At 57.4% G+C, this 18,985-nt stretch overlaps 5 protein-coding genes across 5 annotated transcripts; 2 read left to right on the top strand and 3 right to left on the bottom strand.

Moving 5' to 3' along the window:
* Positions 1-3,256: 3,256 nt before the first annotated feature.
* Positions 3,257-4,420, bottom strand: BXZ73DRAFT_107429 (uncharacterized protein; the record flags this gene model as incomplete). Its single annotated transcript, XM_048016894.1, has 5 exons — positions 3,257-3,269; positions 3,321-3,432; positions 3,485-3,503; positions 4,036-4,215; positions 4,268-4,420. The coding sequence occupies 5 exons, from the start codon at positions 4,418-4,420 to the stop codon at positions 3,257-3,259; spliced, it is 477 nt and encodes a 158-aa protein (XP_047871871.1).
* A 324-nt stretch (positions 4,421-4,744) lies between these two features.
* On the bottom strand, positions 4,745-5,068 carry BXZ73DRAFT_107428 (uncharacterized protein; the record flags this gene model as incomplete). The annotated part of the gene is made up of 2 exons (XM_048016893.1): positions 4,745-4,882; positions 4,937-5,068. 2 exons carry the CDS (start codon positions 5,066-5,068, stop codon positions 4,745-4,747), a joined length of 270 nt encoding a protein of 89 aa, XP_047871870.1.
* A 1,648-nt stretch (positions 5,069-6,716) lies between these two features.
* Positions 6,717-8,554, top strand: BXZ73DRAFT_82315 (class I glutamine amidotransferase-like protein; the record flags this gene model as incomplete). Its single annotated transcript, XM_048023676.1, has 7 exons — positions 6,717-6,921; positions 6,953-7,098; positions 7,119-7,489; positions 7,524-7,667; positions 7,711-8,174; positions 8,197-8,306; positions 8,393-8,554. 7 exons carry the CDS (start codon positions 6,717-6,719, stop codon positions 8,552-8,554), a joined length of 1,602 nt encoding a protein of 533 aa, XP_047871869.1.
* A 1,270-nt stretch (positions 8,555-9,824) lies between these two features.
* Positions 9,825-13,449, top strand: BXZ73DRAFT_82314 (uncharacterized protein; the record flags this gene model as incomplete). Its single annotated transcript, XM_048023675.1, has 17 exons — positions 9,825-10,007; positions 10,060-10,242; positions 10,296-10,407; positions 10,462-10,616; positions 10,675-10,784; positions 10,839-11,016; positions 11,077-11,200; positions 11,245-11,302; positions 11,370-11,509; positions 11,564-11,620; positions 11,674-11,747; positions 11,802-11,869; positions 11,924-12,050; positions 12,157-12,364; positions 12,459-12,472; positions 12,517-12,685; positions 12,767-13,449. The coding sequence occupies 17 exons, from the start codon at positions 9,825-9,827 to the stop codon at positions 13,447-13,449; spliced, it is 2,643 nt and encodes an 880-aa protein (XP_047871868.1).
* Positions 13,450-15,149: 1,700 nt separating this feature from the next.
* Positions 15,150-16,544, bottom strand: BXZ73DRAFT_56248 (uncharacterized protein; the record flags this gene model as incomplete). The annotated part of the gene is made up of 1 exon (XM_048021451.1): positions 15,150-16,544. A coding segment is annotated over one exon (1,395 nt), but the record flags the coding sequence as incomplete, so codon positions are not given.
* Positions 16,545-18,985: the final 2,441 nt, after the last annotated feature.

The following is an 18,985-nucleotide window of genomic DNA, read 5'->3' as shown; positions in this document are numbered from 1 at the left end:
TGATCTGTCCCATCTCTCCTCCGTGGTCTTCACCCCAGAGTCGCGACCACCGGTGGAGATCAGGGCACCCAGAGGTCATAAATGAAGTTCTCTTCCACGTCCTTCGGGCCTACGTCAGCCAGCGCGGTGGGCGCGACGACATAGAGGTACGCTAACTGCGGGAAGCGCTGCTTGAACTGGGCGCCGAGGTACGTGACTCATGTCCTGATATGTGACCCATGCGCTCAGGAGGATTGCCACTTTGCTCCGACGGCGCCAACGATGGCGTCCATAACCTTCAGAAAGAACCACGCACGGTTCTCGATCGACCTGATCAAGCGCTGCGCTAGTAAGTAATAAGTACTTGGTCAGAAGTTGTGGTCTTGACGTAAAGGCGCTGACAGTCACCATCTGCAGTTGATTCCTGGTATCATCCGTAACGCGTAAAGTTTGTCTGGACATATTCAAAGCTCTTTGTCGGTTCCCGAGTGGCTCACTAGTCCATGCGGACATCTGACGCCAATGGCTAGATCCATTCCGGCCAACGACCCCGACTACTGAGAAAAGGGATACGTCACGTACTACCCCTGCTTGATGCAGTCCCTCACGTGACGAACGCCGTAAGAAGCGCTACAGTCGTAACTCGTTCGTGAGAATGGCATAGTCATGGCTAGTGTACCATGGGCGGAGCACCTGGACCTCACATCAATCAGGTCCCCTTAGCCTGGGGCACGGGGGGGGGATGGCCCGGGCTAAGGAGACCTGAATCCGTGCTCCCGCGCATGTTTGAATAATGTCCTCAATAAACCCGAGGCAGTTTCCCTGAAGGGAAGTATTCGAACGCCCTCCCTTCCAAGTCCCCCAGCCCATCACGTGTCCCCATCCTTCAGATCTCCCATCAGTCCGCGTTATCTCTCCCGCCCCCGCACGCGTTATCTCCCGCGCCCGCGCCCACGTTATCTCCCGCGTCGGCGCCGCGCGCCTCCCTGCCCCGCCACCCGTGCTCGCTGTGCCCGACAGTGAGCTCGCTGTCCCTGCACCCTGCCTCCCCCTCCGCTCCGTTTCCCTCCGTTCTTTTTGTAATCTACTTGCATTCACAATGCGCACCTAATGGTACACAATTCAATGGCCACACCTTCCTGGGTGTGCCTGCACTGAGCCCTCAAACCTCCCAAAATGCGTGCAATACAGGAACATATACAAGCACTCAAATGATCGGCTAAGTGCTGCATCAGATAGTTGTAGATGAGAGCTACTCTATCATAAAATCGCAGTTGGATAGCTAGAGGGGTGCAGGTATGATGTCATATGTTATTTCAGAATGACATACCCCACAGTGATATGGTATATGCATATATCGTCTTATGTACACCCCGAATCGTACCTAGAGGTCATTCAGAGCGCGTTGCAAAAAGAAGCAAGCGAATAAACGATGTCGTGGTGAGGATATGACATATGCACAGAAGGGGGAGTTGGCTCGAAAATGCGGCCTTCATATGTTTTTGTGTAGACCTCTGATCACTTCGCATCTTGTTGCATTACGTTTATATGTATATGGAGAGCTCAGATCGTCAGTTTTATGCTTATCGGTGAAGGATTGAATACAGGCCATGATATGTCATTATTCTATGACATAGAGTATAGCGAGATAGCATGCGCTCCGATTGTTGTTCTGAAAGGCGGAACAGAACGGGGTGTTCTTCTGCTCAACGATGCAGAAAGAATATTGAAGAATGGTCGAGAAGTGGTTGAGATATGTCAGATGGGTCTAGAACGGCAGGTTGCACAAAGGACGCCCTTGAACCACCTACACTACTTTGCACACTTCAAGCTCATATGGCATATCTCAACCACTTCTCGACCATTCTTCAATATTCTTTCTGCATCGTTGAGCAGAAGAACACCCCGTTCTGTTCCGCCTTTCAGAACAACAATCGGAGCGCATGCTATCTCGCTATACTCTATGTCATAGAATAATGACATATCATGGCCTGTATTCAATCCTTCACCGATAAGCATAAAACTGACGATCTGAGCTCTCCATATACATATAAACGTAATGCAACAAGATGCGAAGTGATCAGAGGTCTACACAAAAACATATGAAGGCCGCATTTTCGAGCCAACTCCCCCTTCTGTGCATATGTCATATCCTCACCACGACATCGTTTATTCGCTTGCTTCTTTTTGCAACGCGCTCTGAATGACCTCTAGGTACGATTCGGGGTGTACATAAGACGATATATGCATATACCATATCACTGTGGGGTATGTCATTCTGAAATAACATATGACATCATACCTGCACCCCTCTAGCTATCCAACTGCGATTTTATGATAGAGTAGCTCTCATCTACAACTATCTGATGCAGCACTTAGCCGATCATTTGAGTGCTTGTATATGTTCCTGTATTGCACGCATTTTGGGAGGTTTGAGGGCTCAGTGCAGGCACACCCAGGAAGGTGTGGCCATTGAATTGTGTACCATTAGGTGCGCATTGTGAATGCAAGTAGATTACAAAAAGAACGGAGGGAAACGGAGCGGAGGGGGAGGCAGGGTGCAGGGACAGCGAGCTCACTGTCGGGCACAGCGAGCACGGGTGGCGGGGCAGGGAGGCGCGCGGCGCCGACGCGGGAGATAACGTGGGCGCGGGCGCGGGAGATAACGCGTGCGGGGGCGGGAGAGATAACGCGGACTGATGGGAGATCTGAAGGATGGGGACACGTGATGGGCTGGGGGACTTGGAAGGGAGGGCGTTCGAATACTTCCCTTCAGGGAAACTGCCTCGGGTTTATTGAGGACATTATTCAAACATGCGCGGGAGCACGGATTCAGGTCTCCTTAGCCCGGGCCATCCCCCCCCGTGCCCCAGGCTAAGGGGACCTGATTGATGTGAGGTCCAGGTGGGGCGGAGCACGTAGTACAAGGAGCACCGCTATAAACATCATCATCGCCGCCATCATCCAATCAAACGGTCTCATACCAGCGGAACTATTTTGAACGGGGGGCATTTCTGCATTGGTCGGCACTACAGGCTGCTTTATGGGAGATGCGTCGGTAGTCACTTGAACATGTCGAAGAGTGGAGGACTTCTCGGGGTCTGATATACTCGGCTTTAAACGATGGGCAGCGCGGAGGTACCTAATCCCATACTCACCTCGACTTGCAGCATCATTGGCAGTAAGACGCTTCTTGGGCTCATTGTTCTTACGAATCTTCGATGGTGGCATGGGCACCACGGGTAGCGCTCCGCGATCCGGAGGTAAAAAGGGAACTTCACGAGGCCGTTCTGCGTGGTGACGTAAGAACCAGAAATGCCTAATAACACGAGAGTTCGTACCTAGACTCTCCAGTATCCGGGCTGACCGCCACGGTAGGCGTTCGAGGACTTAGCCCATCGAAGGTCTCGGGCTCGTCGAAGATGGGAGACAGCGGCTGGTCATCGTTCGGCGCTACTGAACTATGAGATTCCACGCTCACTTGGAGCACAGATTGAAGACTCACGAAGCCATGTAGAATGCGGCTGCGACGGCTGATGTGGAGAATCCACGGGACCAGCAAACGGCAGGAGCCCTTTGAAGTGGACTCTCAGATTGAGTTACTCTGAGTGCCATCCGTATATTCTGATCGATGTTTTCCCACTTGCTCCACTTACCACCGCGGCGGTGGCCGCAGCACTTCGGGGTCGGACACGGCTCCGCTGAGCCAATGTGCCTACACCTTTGACACAAGCACTTTGCTGTTGCACACAGACATGCCATTGGTTTCCTGCCATCCGCCTGTCCTGGAGCACAGGACACCTTTGACGCCTCCGAGCTACACGGAGAACACGGACCCTTGCGAAACGCGGGAAGCGCGGGAAAGAAGGTGGACCGTATACAACACGTCAACGACCAGAAAGCGCAAGAACATTCATCAATCAACACGCGCCAATAATGCCGTCAACCCACGACCATCAAGAGCCTGTCGCCGTAAGTTACATCGCCCGAGCTCATCCAATCTGCGTCTTCAAGAACTCCTCCGAGAACGTGTACGTTGTGTAACCTTCCGCGGACTTCGCAGTGAAGAGCGTTGAGCGCCAGGTTCTTCTTCAGGCGGAAGGGCAGGTCAGGGTTCGCGAGGAACATCATTCCGTATCCGATGACCTCCGCGGTCTTCACACCAGACTCGCGGTCGTACCCACCGGTGGAGATCACATGCCGGGGGGCCCAGAGGTCGTAAATGAAGTTCGCTTGCTGCATGCCTTGTCAGCCTCGGTACCATCGCCAGAAACGCCGCAGCACACACCGAAGGGTCCTTCGGCCCTACGTGGGCCAGCGTTTTGGGCGCGACGACATGGAGGTACGCCAACTTTGGGAAGCGCTGCTTGAACTGGTCGACGAGGTACGTGAATTGCAGTACCGGGTCCTCCATCCGCATGTCCTGGTAAGTGTGCTCCATGGGCTCAGACGGATCGCCATTTTGCTGTCACCGACGGCGCCAACGATGGCGTCCATGACGAGCGAAGCGCGCACGGTTCTCAATCGAGCCACCGTACTCGTCCGTGCGGGTGTTCGGGACGTCCTGGAGGAACTGGTCGACAAGGTACCCGTTCGCGCCGTGCGCCTCGACGGTGTTCTTCGCGGCCTGGCCGTACTACTACTACTGGACCCACTACTTGATCTCCTCGCGTGGAATGATGAGAACTACGGGAGATCCATATCAGGCTTGGCGAGAGAGCGTACCTTCGACAGTAAAGGCGCGAGGGGTGTGCTCGGCGTGCTCTTAGAGCGCGATCGGCGAAGGCGCAACGTAGGGGCAGTTGGGGAACTCCTTGTTAAATAGTTCTGGGCGCGCCGCGCGCCCGAGAGCCCAAGGCTGTAGGTAGATGTGAGAGCCCTTGGCGTGGACTGCGTCGACGATCTGCGCTTTGATTATCAGCGAACGTTCACTGGAAGCGCTGGAATACGTGCTCACCTTTCTCCACGCTGCAACCTGTGCGTCGTTGTAGATACCCGGGGTGTTCGGCTGCCCGCCTGCCTTCTCGTGGACAGTAGCGGGCTCCATAACGAGGAGCGTGCCTGGGACGCTAGCGCGCTGCTCGTACATTATGACCATCAGGTCAGTGGGGACGTGGACGTCGTCGTTGCGGCACCGCGTTATGGGGGCGAGAACCACGCCATGGGCGAGAGTGATGTCGCAGATTCGAATGGGCTGAAAAGTGCAGAGGTGGAAGCCTCGGTAGACATGCTGAGTGGTGCTGGAGGGTGGTTGGGTGGATTGTGTTGAAGTTGCTGCTACTGTCAGGTCATGCCAGGAGCTTTATACGCACCCACGTCGGCCTTTGGTACCTCCACACGCGATGTCATAGAATTTCTAGATGTCTAGTGATGACAAAGTTTCTGAGCGCGGCAGGCGTGCAAGAGGGCGAATGAGCTGAGCTGCGACAAGGCTGCGGGAGCGAGCGCCGGACGTGTCAGCGAAGGTCCGCGGGTACCACAAGCCGATCATGCTCGCCAGAGGACTCGGGAACGTCCGCGCTGTGAAGAATCGAGCAGTGGACGAAGAGAGCCGTAGAGGCGAAAGGACGCCGGATGACGGACAGGGTGTCGGATAGGACGACGATGGTGGATAGGATGATAGAATGGATATGATCGATCTACTAGGACGATACGGCGGCATAGTACTGTACAAGGTCGGAAAAAGGAATTCCATCTTGCAAGGCGGCTATCTGGCAACGATATGGCAATTCATGGCCACGGTCTTGATCGCGCATTGCAACGACCTTGCCACGCCCAGGTTCGACTGGGATCGATTGCAAGATGGCGAACATCCTGCGACACCATATCAATCAGACCGATCCCCTTGCGACGGCACGGCTATAGTTGAACTCAACCTGCCCTGAAGTGCCTTCGCCTGTCAGAATTTCAAAGTTGAACTTCGCGTCTGAGTCCGAGTCGTATCCCTTGCTCTCTCCTCCCATGCTCTCTCTCTTCCAAACTCCCCTCTCACCGCTTACGAACGTTGGCCGTCCGCCGACAACACTTTATTCCCCGCCAGTGCCCCACACCTGCCCCCGGGAATTATGTCGCTCGTCGTCTGATGTTGCCATTTGCCCGCCTGTTGAGTCCACACTTATCCTCTGTCCCTCCTCCGCTGCCTCTCTCCTCGTATCGACATCAATTCTGCCCTGCAACCTTCCCTTGTGCTTTTCATCCGTGTCGGTTTCTCTTGGCCTCCCTGGTTACTCCCTGGTGTCGTTCATATCACACTGGTGACTGTTCACTGTCGGTCTGGGCTCTTATCGCTCTCCACTGCCTCGTTCTCTTTTCTTAATGACCTCGTCTTAACCTAACCTCCCATTCCGTCGTCTTCGTTTCCCATGTTCATGCTCGGTCTCTCGCCTAGACTTCCAGGATACTCTACTAGGTTTGCCAGGATCACGTTTGACACCGTCTGATGTATATCATATCAACCTTTGTGTGGTAGTTTAGTAAATGTCATTATTTGAGACCATTACAAGTGTGAATCAGTAAAAAGGATGACTGAATGGGGCTGCAAGACCGGAGCCCGAATTGAAAGGTGGACGCTTGGAACAGCCATTTAGCGCGCGGTCTTGCGATGACCTTGCCAGAGAAACTAGTCATCTGGCAGGAACATTCCCATTCGGATCAATCTTGGGACTATTGCAATGGCGTTGCAAGCGCTTGCAAGCCCGATTCGGTTTTTCCGACAAATGCGTGGGAACGTAGTATACATGACTAAGCGTACTGGTCGTGCCTCGGATGAGGGCGTACACCGGAACACTAGAAACCAACACGCGCGGCATTCGCGCACAAGTCGAAGATCTCTAAAGGGCCGAAGATCGTCATCCTCGGCGTACCAGGGCTCCTCCGAATCGGACTGGGTGGCGGCGCGGCGAGCAGCCAGTCACTGCCCGCCCGCCAGCTGTCGAGCGCGGGGTGGGCGGAGCTCGACTTTGCGAGCGTGTAGCGGGACAACACGGAGATGCTTGCGTCGCGCTCTGCGATGCGAGCCCGATCGAGTCCATCCACGACGTCGCCGCGGGCGGGCTCTCGAACGCGCTCCCGGAGCTCGTGCACAACTCTGGGCTGGGGGCAGCATTCGAGATCCGGGACGTGCTCGTCGCGGACTCGAGCATGTCCCCGATAGAGATCTGGAGCTCTGCCCGGCGCTCGGAGTCGGGATCCTGGTCGGGAAGGACTCGATGTCGATGTCGATGCGGTGGCAGGAGCGGGATGGGGCGCGGAAGGAGGTGAGCGCGCCGCTGTCGCTCATCGTCGCGGCGTTCGCGGCGTTCGAGGACGTGGGGAAGACGTGGAGGCCGCAGTTGCGCACCGACGTGGACGGGCCGACGGTGCTGCTGTTCTTCGACCTTGCGCGCGGGAAGCAGCGCCTTGGAGGCTCGGCGGTCAAGCAGGTGTTCAAGCAGGTCGGCTCGGAGGCCCCGGATGCGGTGGAAGCACAGGACATCAAGCGTACACAGGCCCGAAGTCTTCGTCCAGCAAGGTTTCCCATCGTCTTTCATCCACGTTCTGGGCAGCGTGACTCGCGAGGAGACCGTCAAGTTCTCGACGTCTTCCGGCGACGTGTTCTCCAGCACCCGCGCGCAGTTGCAGCCGACATGGACCGAAACGTCCTACCAGATGAAATCCCACCGCGACAACCCTGACTGTTCAAAAGAAGAGTTCGCGCTCATATCATCCCCCGGCCACCGCGGGCTCCACTAGACGACCCGACCTTCTCCCGCACCAGTCTTTGAGCCTCTTCCGCCGCCCCAATGTCACCATCCTGCGCGAGCAGAGCGTGAACGAGCACATCGAGATGGCCTGGGCCTTCGACGCCGTCGACGTGCACATGTCTGACATCCTCTCCGGCGCCGTCTCGCTCTCCTCCTTCCGCAGGCTCACGGCCTGTGGCGGCTTCTCGTACGGCGACGTGCTCGGCGCGGCGCGCGGCTGGGCGTCCTCCGTGCTCCTCAACGCGACCGCGCGCGCTGCGTTCTCCGCCTTCTTCGATCGCGCGCGCCGACACCTTCACGCTCGTGGTCTGCAACGGCTGCCAGCTCCTTGCCGCGCTCGCGGGGTGATCCCCAGCGCGGCGGACCGGCCTGCGTTCCGCGCAAACCGCTCCGAGCGCTTCGAGGCGCGCGTCGCCGTCGTCGAGGTCGTTCCGGGCCCGGACCACACGTTCGGTCTTCCTGCGCGATATGTCAGCGGGCGCGCGCCTGCCTGTCGCGGTCGCGCACGGGGAGGGCCGCGCGGTGTTCGCGCGTGAGGGACAGCGCGCTGCGTTAGAGGCGGGTGGGCTCGTCGCGGTGAGGTACGTACGTCGATGGGAAGGGCGCCGCGGCGGCGACGGCGTACCCGCTCAACTTGAACGGGAGTCCATGGGAGCATCACGGGCGTGTAGACGGCTGACGGGCGGGTGCTCGCGCTCCTGCCGCACACGGAGCGTGTTGTGACGATGGAGAGCAACAGCCGGTATCCGCCAGAGCTGGCGGAGGTGTGGAAGGGTGTTGGGCCGTGGTTCCAGCTGTTCCGCAGCGGCGCGAGGAAGTGGTGCGGGAAGTGATGTGAGGGTATGACTAGATGAGAGAAACAGAAGGGAAAAAAGGAAGAATTAAGTGGGACTCACAGTGTTGTAGATATAGCGGTAGACAAAGGATAAAAGTGAGGTCATTTATCCTGGTTCCAAAGTTGTGCCCGACAACCAAGGCTAGGGTACATCGTTTGCCGCGTCCATGTGCCCCGACTTTTTAAGAAAAGGGAAAATATCGATGACATACCCTCAGTGCTTTGTGGCAGCGTTAGTAGGAATCAGAGCGGCTGTCGTTAACGCTGACGTTGCTCAGTACTTGAGTTGAGTGTACGGCCGTGTGTCACAGGCGCCAGATGGTGGGGCGGACACGGATCCGGGTTGGATCCGGGTGCTTTTGACTCGAACTTCTCACTACGTCTCGCCTCTGTGTCAGATTCCCGCAGCGGGTACGTTCTCGATCCTTGTCTTCACTAGGCTCTACTTTCTCTGATCTTATCCCATCCAAATGTACAGTGTATACCAATAAGTATGTTGAAGTTGGAACTTGGGCGCCAAATGTGCAACCTCGGGCCGCTCGCTTAGGTAACCGTGTACCGATCGTGCTCGCCACCGCCTGTATTACTAATTGTACGCTACGCGTTTGCTCCTTCTTATCCACCACCATCTACCACACATCCCCCGTCCATTCGCCTGTCCCAGGTGCCCAGAGGAGACCAGGCGCGACGCCATCACCTCCCGACCTCTCCCGATCGTGGCCTGAAAACCCCATACAATATTCGATATTCAATGGTCGGCTTCCCTGCCATATCGCGCGTCCCCACCGAGAGATCCGAGTCCGCACCGCGTACATAGTTAGGCACCTGCGCCGGTGATTCATCTGCCAATTGTGTGGCTACCGGCACTTGAGCAAAAGCAAAGCAGTGCCATCATGAACTTAATGTGACAGCTGTGAGAGAGCCGCATCAGTCATGCGCCAGTGACGATGTTGTAAAGTTTTGCAGGCGCGTCGTCTCCACCCTTCTCTCGTCCTTGCACTGGCTAAGGTCTTCGTCCTAGAAAGAATACGTCAACGTCGACCAACTTGAAGGCGTACCAAGTGCCTCATAGCCGGCATGCTTTACTTTGATTGGTCCGCTCTGGTCAAGCCCAAACCTCCTAGGATCTTGACATCCGACATCAAACCCAGACTCCGGTTGCTCCGGACATAATAGAGTTGGAACTTAGATGCCGTGCCGTGAGGAGGATCTCCTGCTCACGCCGACATCCCTTCTCTCCTCCAGCTACTGGGCAAGCTGTGCTCAGTATGCTGCCTCTTCTCCTTCTCGCCGTCCTTCCCCTCTTGGTTTGCTCTCAAGTACGCGCTGCTTCCTTCACTCCTGCTAGCATCCCTCTTGCAGTCCGCTCCCCCTATGTCAACGCCTGGCAGATCTCGACGAATGGATCAGCACCACTCTCCAATTCGTGGGCCAACTTCTGGTCTCAAACGGTACGCCCCGTTGTTTTTTCGCAGCTATTGTCTTCTCGAGCATGGAGGGCAGGTTCCGGACCTGGGCTGGAGAGGCAAGATTCGAATTGACGGGACGGTGTACAACTGGATGGGCGGTGACCTTATCCCACCTACGGCAAACATCACCGCTGTGCAAGTCACCCCAACAAGAAGTATCTACTCCATGCAGGTGGGCCCGATGACCCTCACAATCACTTTCCTATCCCCTCTCGAGGTACGCTGCTATCGTCATTCACACGTCTCACTCTTCTTACGCGTCCTCGCAAGCCCTCCGACTGGGTTAAGCAGTCCATTCCTCTCTCATACGTTGCCTTGGAGGTGACCGCGAACGACAACGCGGTCCACACCGTGCAAGTATACAGCGATATCACAGCCGTCCGTGCGTCCCTTCGACATCGCCACACGGATGTTTGCTGATATGCTGTGTTTGAAGAATGGCTGTCGCCCAACCTGACCAGCCCTGTGAACTGGACCTCGGTGACCACGAGCAGCAGCATCTACCACGAAGTCGACTTCATCACCCCAGCACCGTTCACAGAGCTCAGCGACCGCGCAATGGACGGGCGCGCGTTCTACGCGACGGCAGCAGTGCGTACAGTCGCTGTCTCCGAGCGCATCGGACATTTGATCTTATCTCCACTATCAGGTACCGAACCTCTCGTGGCAGGTCGGCGAGTCTCCGGACGCCCGCAACAACTTCAATACCAGCGGCCATCTGCCCAACACTGTTCTGAACACGCAACCACCCCACGGGCTGTAAGTTGCATGCATGGTGATTGAGCCATTCCAAATAACTCTTTTGCATTGCAGCGACTTCCTCGTCTTCGGCCTCGCCATCGACCTGGGCACAATCAGCAAGACTTCGCAGCCTGTGTCCTGGGTGGTGGGGAACCTCCGCAATCCGGCAATCCGGTATGTGACACCCACCGGAGAGACCCAAGACCGAGTCCCTTACTACGCCACGCAATACTCGTCTGCCGCCGATGTGGTACGCGCCCTGTGCTGAGCCACAATCACACCCACTGCCCTGCTGATGTGATCCGTTCAGATCGACGCGTTCACCACCGGCTATTCGGATGCTCTGGCGCGCGCGATTGCGCTAGACAACAAGATCACGGGAGACGCGGGCAAGATCTCGTCCGAATACGTCGACTTGGTCTCGCTCAGCACGCGTCCGGTGCTTGCAACTATCGACATTACTGTTTCTCGAATGCAGACGGTAGCGTGAATGCGTCGGACGTGATGGTCTTCATGCGCGACATCGGCACCTCGTCGTACGTAGTTCCTTTTCGCCTCTCGATTGGATCATCTTGTTCATCCTGTGAACGTCAATTCTTTCAGGCGCATCAACCCTGTTGAGCGCATGTACGCCTCGTTTCCGGCGTTCCTGTATCTGAACGCGTCGCTCGCTGGGGCCATATTGCGCCCGCTGCTGCAGTCGCAATCGCAACTGGCGCTTCCTTATGCAGTGCAAGATCTCGGTACGCAATTTCACCGTTGAACTGTAGTGGACTCAAACCGATTGATGTGCACAGGTTTGCAGTACCCCATCGCTTCGGGAGGTCGAGGAGGACAGTCCGAAGGCGTGGAAGGTGTGACCGACACCGTTCCTCGCTCGACTCCATCTGACTTTATATGTCTGCAGAGACCGGAAATATGTTGATCATGATGTACGCGCACGCCAAGGCTTCTGGCGATGGCACGCTGCTCGCGCAGAACGTACGTTCAGCATTCCCTAGGTGCTCATCGCGCTAACGCCACACGTCTGTACAGTACCATCTTGCCAAGAAGTGGGCTGACTACCTTGTGTCGAACAACAATGCCGTCCTCATACCCAACCAGTGCGTTATCTCTGTCTGCGCGGCGACAGAGGTGACTGACCACTCGCTACTCAGAGTGTCTGCCGACGGCATGATAGCAGCCAACATGACGAACCTCGCGATCAAGGGTATCATCGCAGTAAAGGCCATGGCTGAGATTAGTCGCGTGTTCGGCGCGGTCGACGACGCAAACATGTACGACGTACGTCTCTCTCCTCACCTCCACTGGTTGCTTGCTCGCTCACCGGCATTTTACAGAGCAACGCAACAGCGATGTTACAGACGTGGATGTCCCTCGCGACATCTAGCGACTCCAGCAAGCACATTCTCGGACAGTACGGGAGCTCCACTCATGGGCGCTCATGTACAACCTTTACCCCGACGTGCTGCTTGGGACGGCCTCGTTCCGCAATCGGTCAGTACCGCTCCCGCGTTTCCCGAACATCCCTGTAGCTCAACCTCCACAGCTTCTTGCCAGCCAGACACAGTACTACAAATCGCTGCTTCAGAACGACGGTGAGCCTTCTGCTGTTTCCCTGCACGAATCATTTCTGAACACTGTTCCGTCAGCTGGGATCTACGGACTCCCTATCACTTCGACGTCAAACAGTGCATGCAGCTTGTGTACGTTTATATTATTTTCCCCTGCTGCGCTTTTTTCTAATCAGTCTTCTAGCCTGGCTCTTGTTCACGAGCGCGACTCTCTCCGAAAACGACACATCGATCAGAGACTCCATGATGTCCGGGGCATGGATCGGGCCTCCTACAACGGCGTTCAGGGTGCGATGCCCGACGACTACCAGTGCGCGACGGGGCCAGTGGTACTGGCGCGGCAGGGTATGTGACTGGCCTTCTGCGCGCGCGAAATGTATTGACCTCAACTCAGGCCTGGACTGGGCGCAATGTACGCACATCTAGCCCTGAACGTGATGAACAGCTCTTCCATCAACGTGCCGTTCAACGGCTCCGCCGGAACCACGGACTCCACCCCCACTGGGACTGGCAATGGAAATCCGAACGGCGAGAACAACAACAATCCCAAGACGTCCAACGTTGGCCCCATCGTCGGCGGTGTCGTCGGCGGTGTCGCTATCCTTGTCATCGCGGGCGTAGCCTTCTGGTACTTCCAACGGCTGCGACGCGCCTCCTCCGACGTCGTCGCAAACCCGTACGACCGCGCTGCGCCCCCATTCTCGGAGTCGCAGCTGCTCCTACACACTCCCGCACACTCGCCCCACAGCGCGCACTGGATCTCCCCGTACGTCCTCGAAGTCTCAGAGGCCTCGCCCGCACCGCTCGCGCCGAACCGCCGCCCCGCGCCCACGCCCGCGGTCGGCCCACAATCCTCGAAAGCACGCGAAGCCGCGACGAACCAGGCGCGGCACCACGACGCCACCGCCGCCGACAGCCTCGACCCCAACCCGATGTCGTCGGACGGCGGTCGGCTGACACCGCATGTAGGGAGCGATTGGGAGGACGGCCAGTCGGCGACGACCGGTGGGATGATGTTGGACCTGCGGGAGGAGGTCGAGCACCTGCGGGCGGTTATGGGCGAGCTCCGCGAGCAGAGGCTTGAACCGCCGCCTCAGTACGCTTTGTAGGAGGAGTGGTTGGTGACCGCCTTCCTTGGGACGTCCGTCGCGATTCGTGACTGGAGGTTTTCGGCTTGGCCTTATAGCTCTGTACGCCCTCTTGCGATTTCATGAGAGTTGGCCGACTCGGCGGTAAGGATGCTGTCGGAAAGATGGACGCGTACGAGTTTAGGGGTCTGTAAACTCGCACAGAAGACTGTAGTGGTGGTACGTTCCCTAATTTGACTCGCCGAGTGCTTGTGGATGACAATGACGATGCACAGGTGTCGATCAGTACTACCGATATACGTGGCCGCGACTTCAATCGTTCCATTGCTTTACGTTCTGTACGACTGCCGCGACGACCTTCGGCCAACGACCGACTACTCTAACTACTGCGCTGAAAAAAGGGACCACGTGCCCTCCTCCATACAGTCCCTCGCGTTACGGACGCCGTAAGAAGCGCTTTCGTCATAAGTCGTTCGTGAGACTGGCATGAAAATATATCAGGGTACATGGCTAGCGTGCGGGTGGAGCACGTAATACAAGGAGCGTCATCATCATCGCCATAAATACCATCATCGCCGCCATCATCCATTCAAACGGTCTAATATCGGCAGAATTATGCATTTCTGCGTTGGTCGGCACCACGGGCTGCTTTACGGGAGATGCGTCGGGGGACTCTTGAACAGCGTGAAGAGTCGAGGGCTTCTCGGAGTCACCTGATACTTATACTGAGATTTGAACGATGGGAAGCGCGGAGGTACTTAATCCCATACTCACCTCGACGTGCAGCATCGCTAGCAGTGCGACGCTTCTTGTGCTCGCTGTTCTTACGAATCTTCGATGGTGGCATGGGCACCACGGGTAGCGCTCCGCGCTCCGGAGGCAAACCGGAAACTTCCAGCTCGGTCCACGAGGGCGTTCTGCGTAGGGACGTAAGAACCAGGTGTGTCCAACAGCACGCGAGTTCATACCTAGACTCTCCCGCATCCGGGCCGACTCCCGCGGTTGGCGTTCGAGGACTTAGTTCGTCGGAAGTCTCGGGCTCGTCGGCGATGGGAGACATACTGTTGGGCGCTACTGGACAGTGAGCTTCCACGCTTACTTCGAGCGGATCGAAGACTCACGAATCCATTTAGAGTGGGGCCGCGACTGCTGATGTGAAGAATATGGAAGCGCAAAGGATTGTTGGTGTTCCCGCTTCACCGGCGACCGATGACTCCCGAGGGCCGCACCATCATAGCCGCTGGTGCCAGCGAGTGCGAGCGGCCGCTTTCGGGCCTCTTCGGGGGCTCCTGCGTCTCGATGTGGAGGATCGTACGGCCACGGGAAGGAGGAGGCCTTTCCGAGGCAGACGAGGACGAGGGCGCCGCTGGCGGCCAGGGCGGGAAGTCCTCCGCGGGTCGCGTCGACTGGGACGCCGAATCGTCAGGCCGAAACCGGACGAGCTTGAGGTCGACGACGAAGCGTCCCGACTGCGGGACATGCTTGACGCGGATGCTGACGTGCTCGATCGCGCCGGCAGACCGTCGGCTCGGGGGTTTGAACGAGCGGTGCGCGACGCCGTCCTTGATGTCCCACGAGTAGATGTGGTAGCTGGAGCAGTTCGAGTTCGTGCGCGAGCCGGCATCGCCGTAATCTGCGGCGGTATCCCAGGACCAGTGCTGCGGCGGGGACACTGGGTCGCTGCCGTTGGAGCGGGGAAGGATGCAGTACCGACGGCCCGCGCAGTCGCAGCGGGTGACCACGATCGTGAGCTGGACCACCCCCGAAGCGGTGTCGGTAATCGTGATCGTCTGAGCGCTTCGGCTGACGGTGAAGTCCTGCTTCTTGAGAACGTCCGAGCACCATTTCGTCAGCTCAAAGTTGGGATCGTCCGAGCCATCTCGTGCAAGCGCCTGGAGTAGGAAGGCGGACTCGGGGCCGTCCTGGTTCTGGTGGCCGGCCGAAAGGAGATGGTGGATGTAGATGGGCTCGACCTTAGCATTATCCTTGCAGTCTTTGAGGCTTTCGAGAGGAAGCGTCGCCAGGCGGAAGTAGCTCGCCATGTTGTCGAGCGCGGCTCTGATGGGAATCCGGGCGTCGATCTGCAGCCTGTCAGCCATGGACGCGAGCCCTACGAACATCTCCGTGCTCTTGCTTGATCGCGCTTCGCCATGCGAACGGAGAACCAAGCATACGACTTGCTGCGGGCGATGCTGACCGTCGTCCTCGCGCGGTAAAGGCACCTGGCAGGTGAGGATGGCGAGACGATGCTGAGCCCCCGAGGGATCGTAGCAGGGTATGAGAGGGAGTTTGACGTAGATGCCGTTCGCAGTCACCGTGAAGCGAGCGTACGGGATGTTGGGCCAGTCGAGAGCGCGGGCGAGCATGTCGGAGGTGATGTTGACGGTTTCGTGGCAGTTCGCGAAGTCCTTGGGAGACCGAGCTAGAAGGAAGGACTGAGGGCTATGTTTGACGGATACGTTCGGCGAGGGGGAGCGTAAAGAGGGCCTGCCGAGCGTGAGCTGCTTGTCGTATTGGTTCGGGCCCCAAGCCAGGATGCTCTGATCGGGTATCTTCGCAAGGATGGCCTCTTGGAGCCGGATGAAGGCGTGGTCGCGCTCGCCGTAGAGGGGGGAGAGATGGACGCCGAAGATTCCAATCAAGCAGTAGGCCATGTCCTCCTCGCGTGTCGTCTTCCGGGATGCCGCCCACGACATGCGCTGAGCGACGCAGACGTCGGAGATCTGACGCTCCTGCCGGAGGACGGCGCGGTCTATGTTGGTGATAGACCGGATTTCGTCCGAGAGGTCGTAGCGCGAGCCGATCATCTTCCAGTCGGTGTCAAAGAAGAGGACTTCGGGGGGCGCAATGAGCTCTTGTAGTGTCCACCCGCGTTTGAACCATTCACTGTCGTGGAACTTGGTCTTGGCGTGGTCGACGTCGTAGAGGTAGGCGTAGCAGACTTGCGCGAGGCTGTACCATCGATACATGGAGTTGATCTCCTCCGAAAGCTCGGAGCTGTTCGACTTGTTGATGCAGCAGGTGTCGATCCAGATGAAGGAGATGCCGTGATGTTTGGCGACCTCGCAAGAGTGTCGTACTTTCGGAGGGAGTTGTCGAAGAGGAGTTGTCGCCATGCTCGGTGCGAAGGCGGATGTAGTCGTCGTAGGTGAGTTCTGGCTCGTAGGGTTTGTCGTTGTCGACCGTTTTCTTGGCCCACACGTGAGAGAGGATTGCGTACTTGACTCCGGTCGGGTCCATGAACTCGGACATGAGCCGGTGTCGGTGGCAAGGAGGCGCATCTTGTCGTGCTGCAAAAGGGTGTCGGCGGAGAGATCTATCACGACGAGCGGGATACGTACCAGGATGGGTGTGGGCCAGGGGAGTGATCGGAATGACACTGGTTGCGTGTGGGAGAAGCGCTCTTCTAGCTCGTCATCTCAGGTCTTTATACATAGAGCCTAGCATAGGTCTGGACTTAGCTTCGAGGTCGGACACGGCTCCGCTTAGCCACTGTCGAGTGTCCTCCGATGCCACACTGGCAGGTTTCCTGGCACCTGCCTGTTTGAGGACAGATGGAGAACAGCTCCAGCTCAGCCCATGCCGATCCATAGACCCTGGCGGCAAATTTGCACAGCCGATTGAGGCGGAGTCTACGCCGCTGCGGAGGGTCGGTAACTGCCGGTCGCTCTCAAACTCCGCCCGAGTCGGCTGTGTGCTCGATGCTCAGCGCTCAGCGCTCAGATGTACTTAAGCTAGGAACGGTTCCGTTGGCAGCCACTCTGCACCCCACCCCACCCGTGTAGGCGGTTTTGGGGTAGTACAGAGTGGCTGGCGACGAGAGTCGATACCAAGTTCCGGGCCAAAAGACGGATGCTTGCGCGACGTCAGTCGGCACCGAGCGGGAAAGAACTGGTCAGATTGACTAGACCGTAGTCAACGTGTCAGCGACCCCGCACGCAATTTCGACACCAGCATGGGTAAGACCATTCCTCAATCAACACGAACCAATAATGCTGTCAATACACACCATCAGGAGGGTCGCCGTATGGTGGGTGTGTTTGTTTGTTTGTTTGCTTCCTAACGCCCTGGAGGGCCGAGCCATGGTAGGCGCTACGAACAGTAACGAACTAGCGAGAGGAGAAATGTGTATACGGGACAGATGACGGTCGGCCCCGCGGGGGCCAGAGAGAGCCAGAGCCTGAATCTAGCCATCATGCGGACGAAATGGAGTGAGTGGGTGGCGAAGGGGGCAGTGGGTGCGTACCATACGTGACCTCCGCTCCGCCTGCCCAGGTCCGCCAGCTTCCGCCGCGGCTTGAGGAAGCCGGGGGAGTGCCTGCTCCGAGTCATACTCTCTGGCCTCTGGAGCGAGGTGATAGGAGAGTGAAGGGAGGGGGACGCGGTGGGAGGAGGGTGAGGAAGAGTGCGCGGGAGGTGAGGGTAATAACGTGCGGCACTCACTGTGTGGCTGAGTTATCGGAGCGACATTCACTACGTGCGCCGCGCAGCCTGCAGTGTGGGAGTGCCGTCGACTCTGGTCGCCGGACGGCTCGCCCGCCACCTATTTACTTCTGCGTGCGTCGTACGGCGGGTGCTTCTGACCTAAGTTACATAGCCAGCGCGCTGGGCGCGACGACATGGAGGTACGCAAACTTCGGGAGCGCTGCTTGAACTGGTCGACGAGGTAGATGAACGCCGTGCGGCACCAGGTCCTCCATATGTCCTGGTACGTGAGCGCTCAGCTCTCAGCGTCTACGCCCACCGCTCTTTCGTCTCCTCCACCATCGTCGCTCTCCGCGCTCATCCTTCACGCTCAGATCCCGAGTCCCCGACAACCGACGAACGCGTTTTACATCCACCCGACCCTCCCTCTGAGTCTTTTCCAAATCGCGCGCGCTTTGTCCGCCCACCAGCGGGCCGCACCGCGACGCGTCCGTCCCAGTATACGTCGTGTCTCGCCCAACCGCTAGGAATCGGACTCAGCGCGTAGAGAGACTAGCAGTCGGGGCTGGACCAACGATAACAGGCTCGAGAGCGGAGCGCGCACGGTTCTCGATGGCGCTATGACCGGCTGATCAAGCCTGCGCCAGTAATAAATACTCGGTCAGAAACTGTGGTCTTGACGAATTACCATCCACTTTTGTTATCATGGGACTCCGAAGGAGCACGTACTTATACTAAAGCTTGTCCGGACATGTTCAATGCTCTTTGCCGGTTCCTGAGTGGCTCACTAGACCACTCAATCCCGCTTTCAGGCCACAATGACGACTCTTTGTTCGCCGAAAGCCCGCTTCAGGATGTGGCTCTCGTCAAAGCAAGACCTTGTACATATATTCTTCACGCTGTCCACGAAGCGATCTAGTATTCACCCTGAATTCCAGTTACCCTCGTCAAACGTCGCCTTATACCCAACATGCAGAGCCGGAGCGATCCCAATATTTTCTTCTGTCCTCTGTACAACTCTCCGGAACTCGCCGACCTCAAGATGGACCTGCTCGTTTCCGAGGACGAATACTTGAATACCGACCCCTTCCGTCTGTCTCATGTGGAAGGATCAAGTTCCGTCGCGTCTACG

Source organism: Epithele typhae (assembly GCF_022376455.1).
Source record: "Epithele typhae strain CBS 203.58 chromosome Unknown BXZ73scaffold_110, whole genome shotgun sequence".
NCBI classification, from domain to species: domain Eukaryota; kingdom Fungi; phylum Basidiomycota; class Agaricomycetes; order Polyporales; family Epitheliaceae; genus Epithele; species Epithele typhae.
This window is presented reverse-complemented; position numbering and strand designations above follow the sequence as displayed.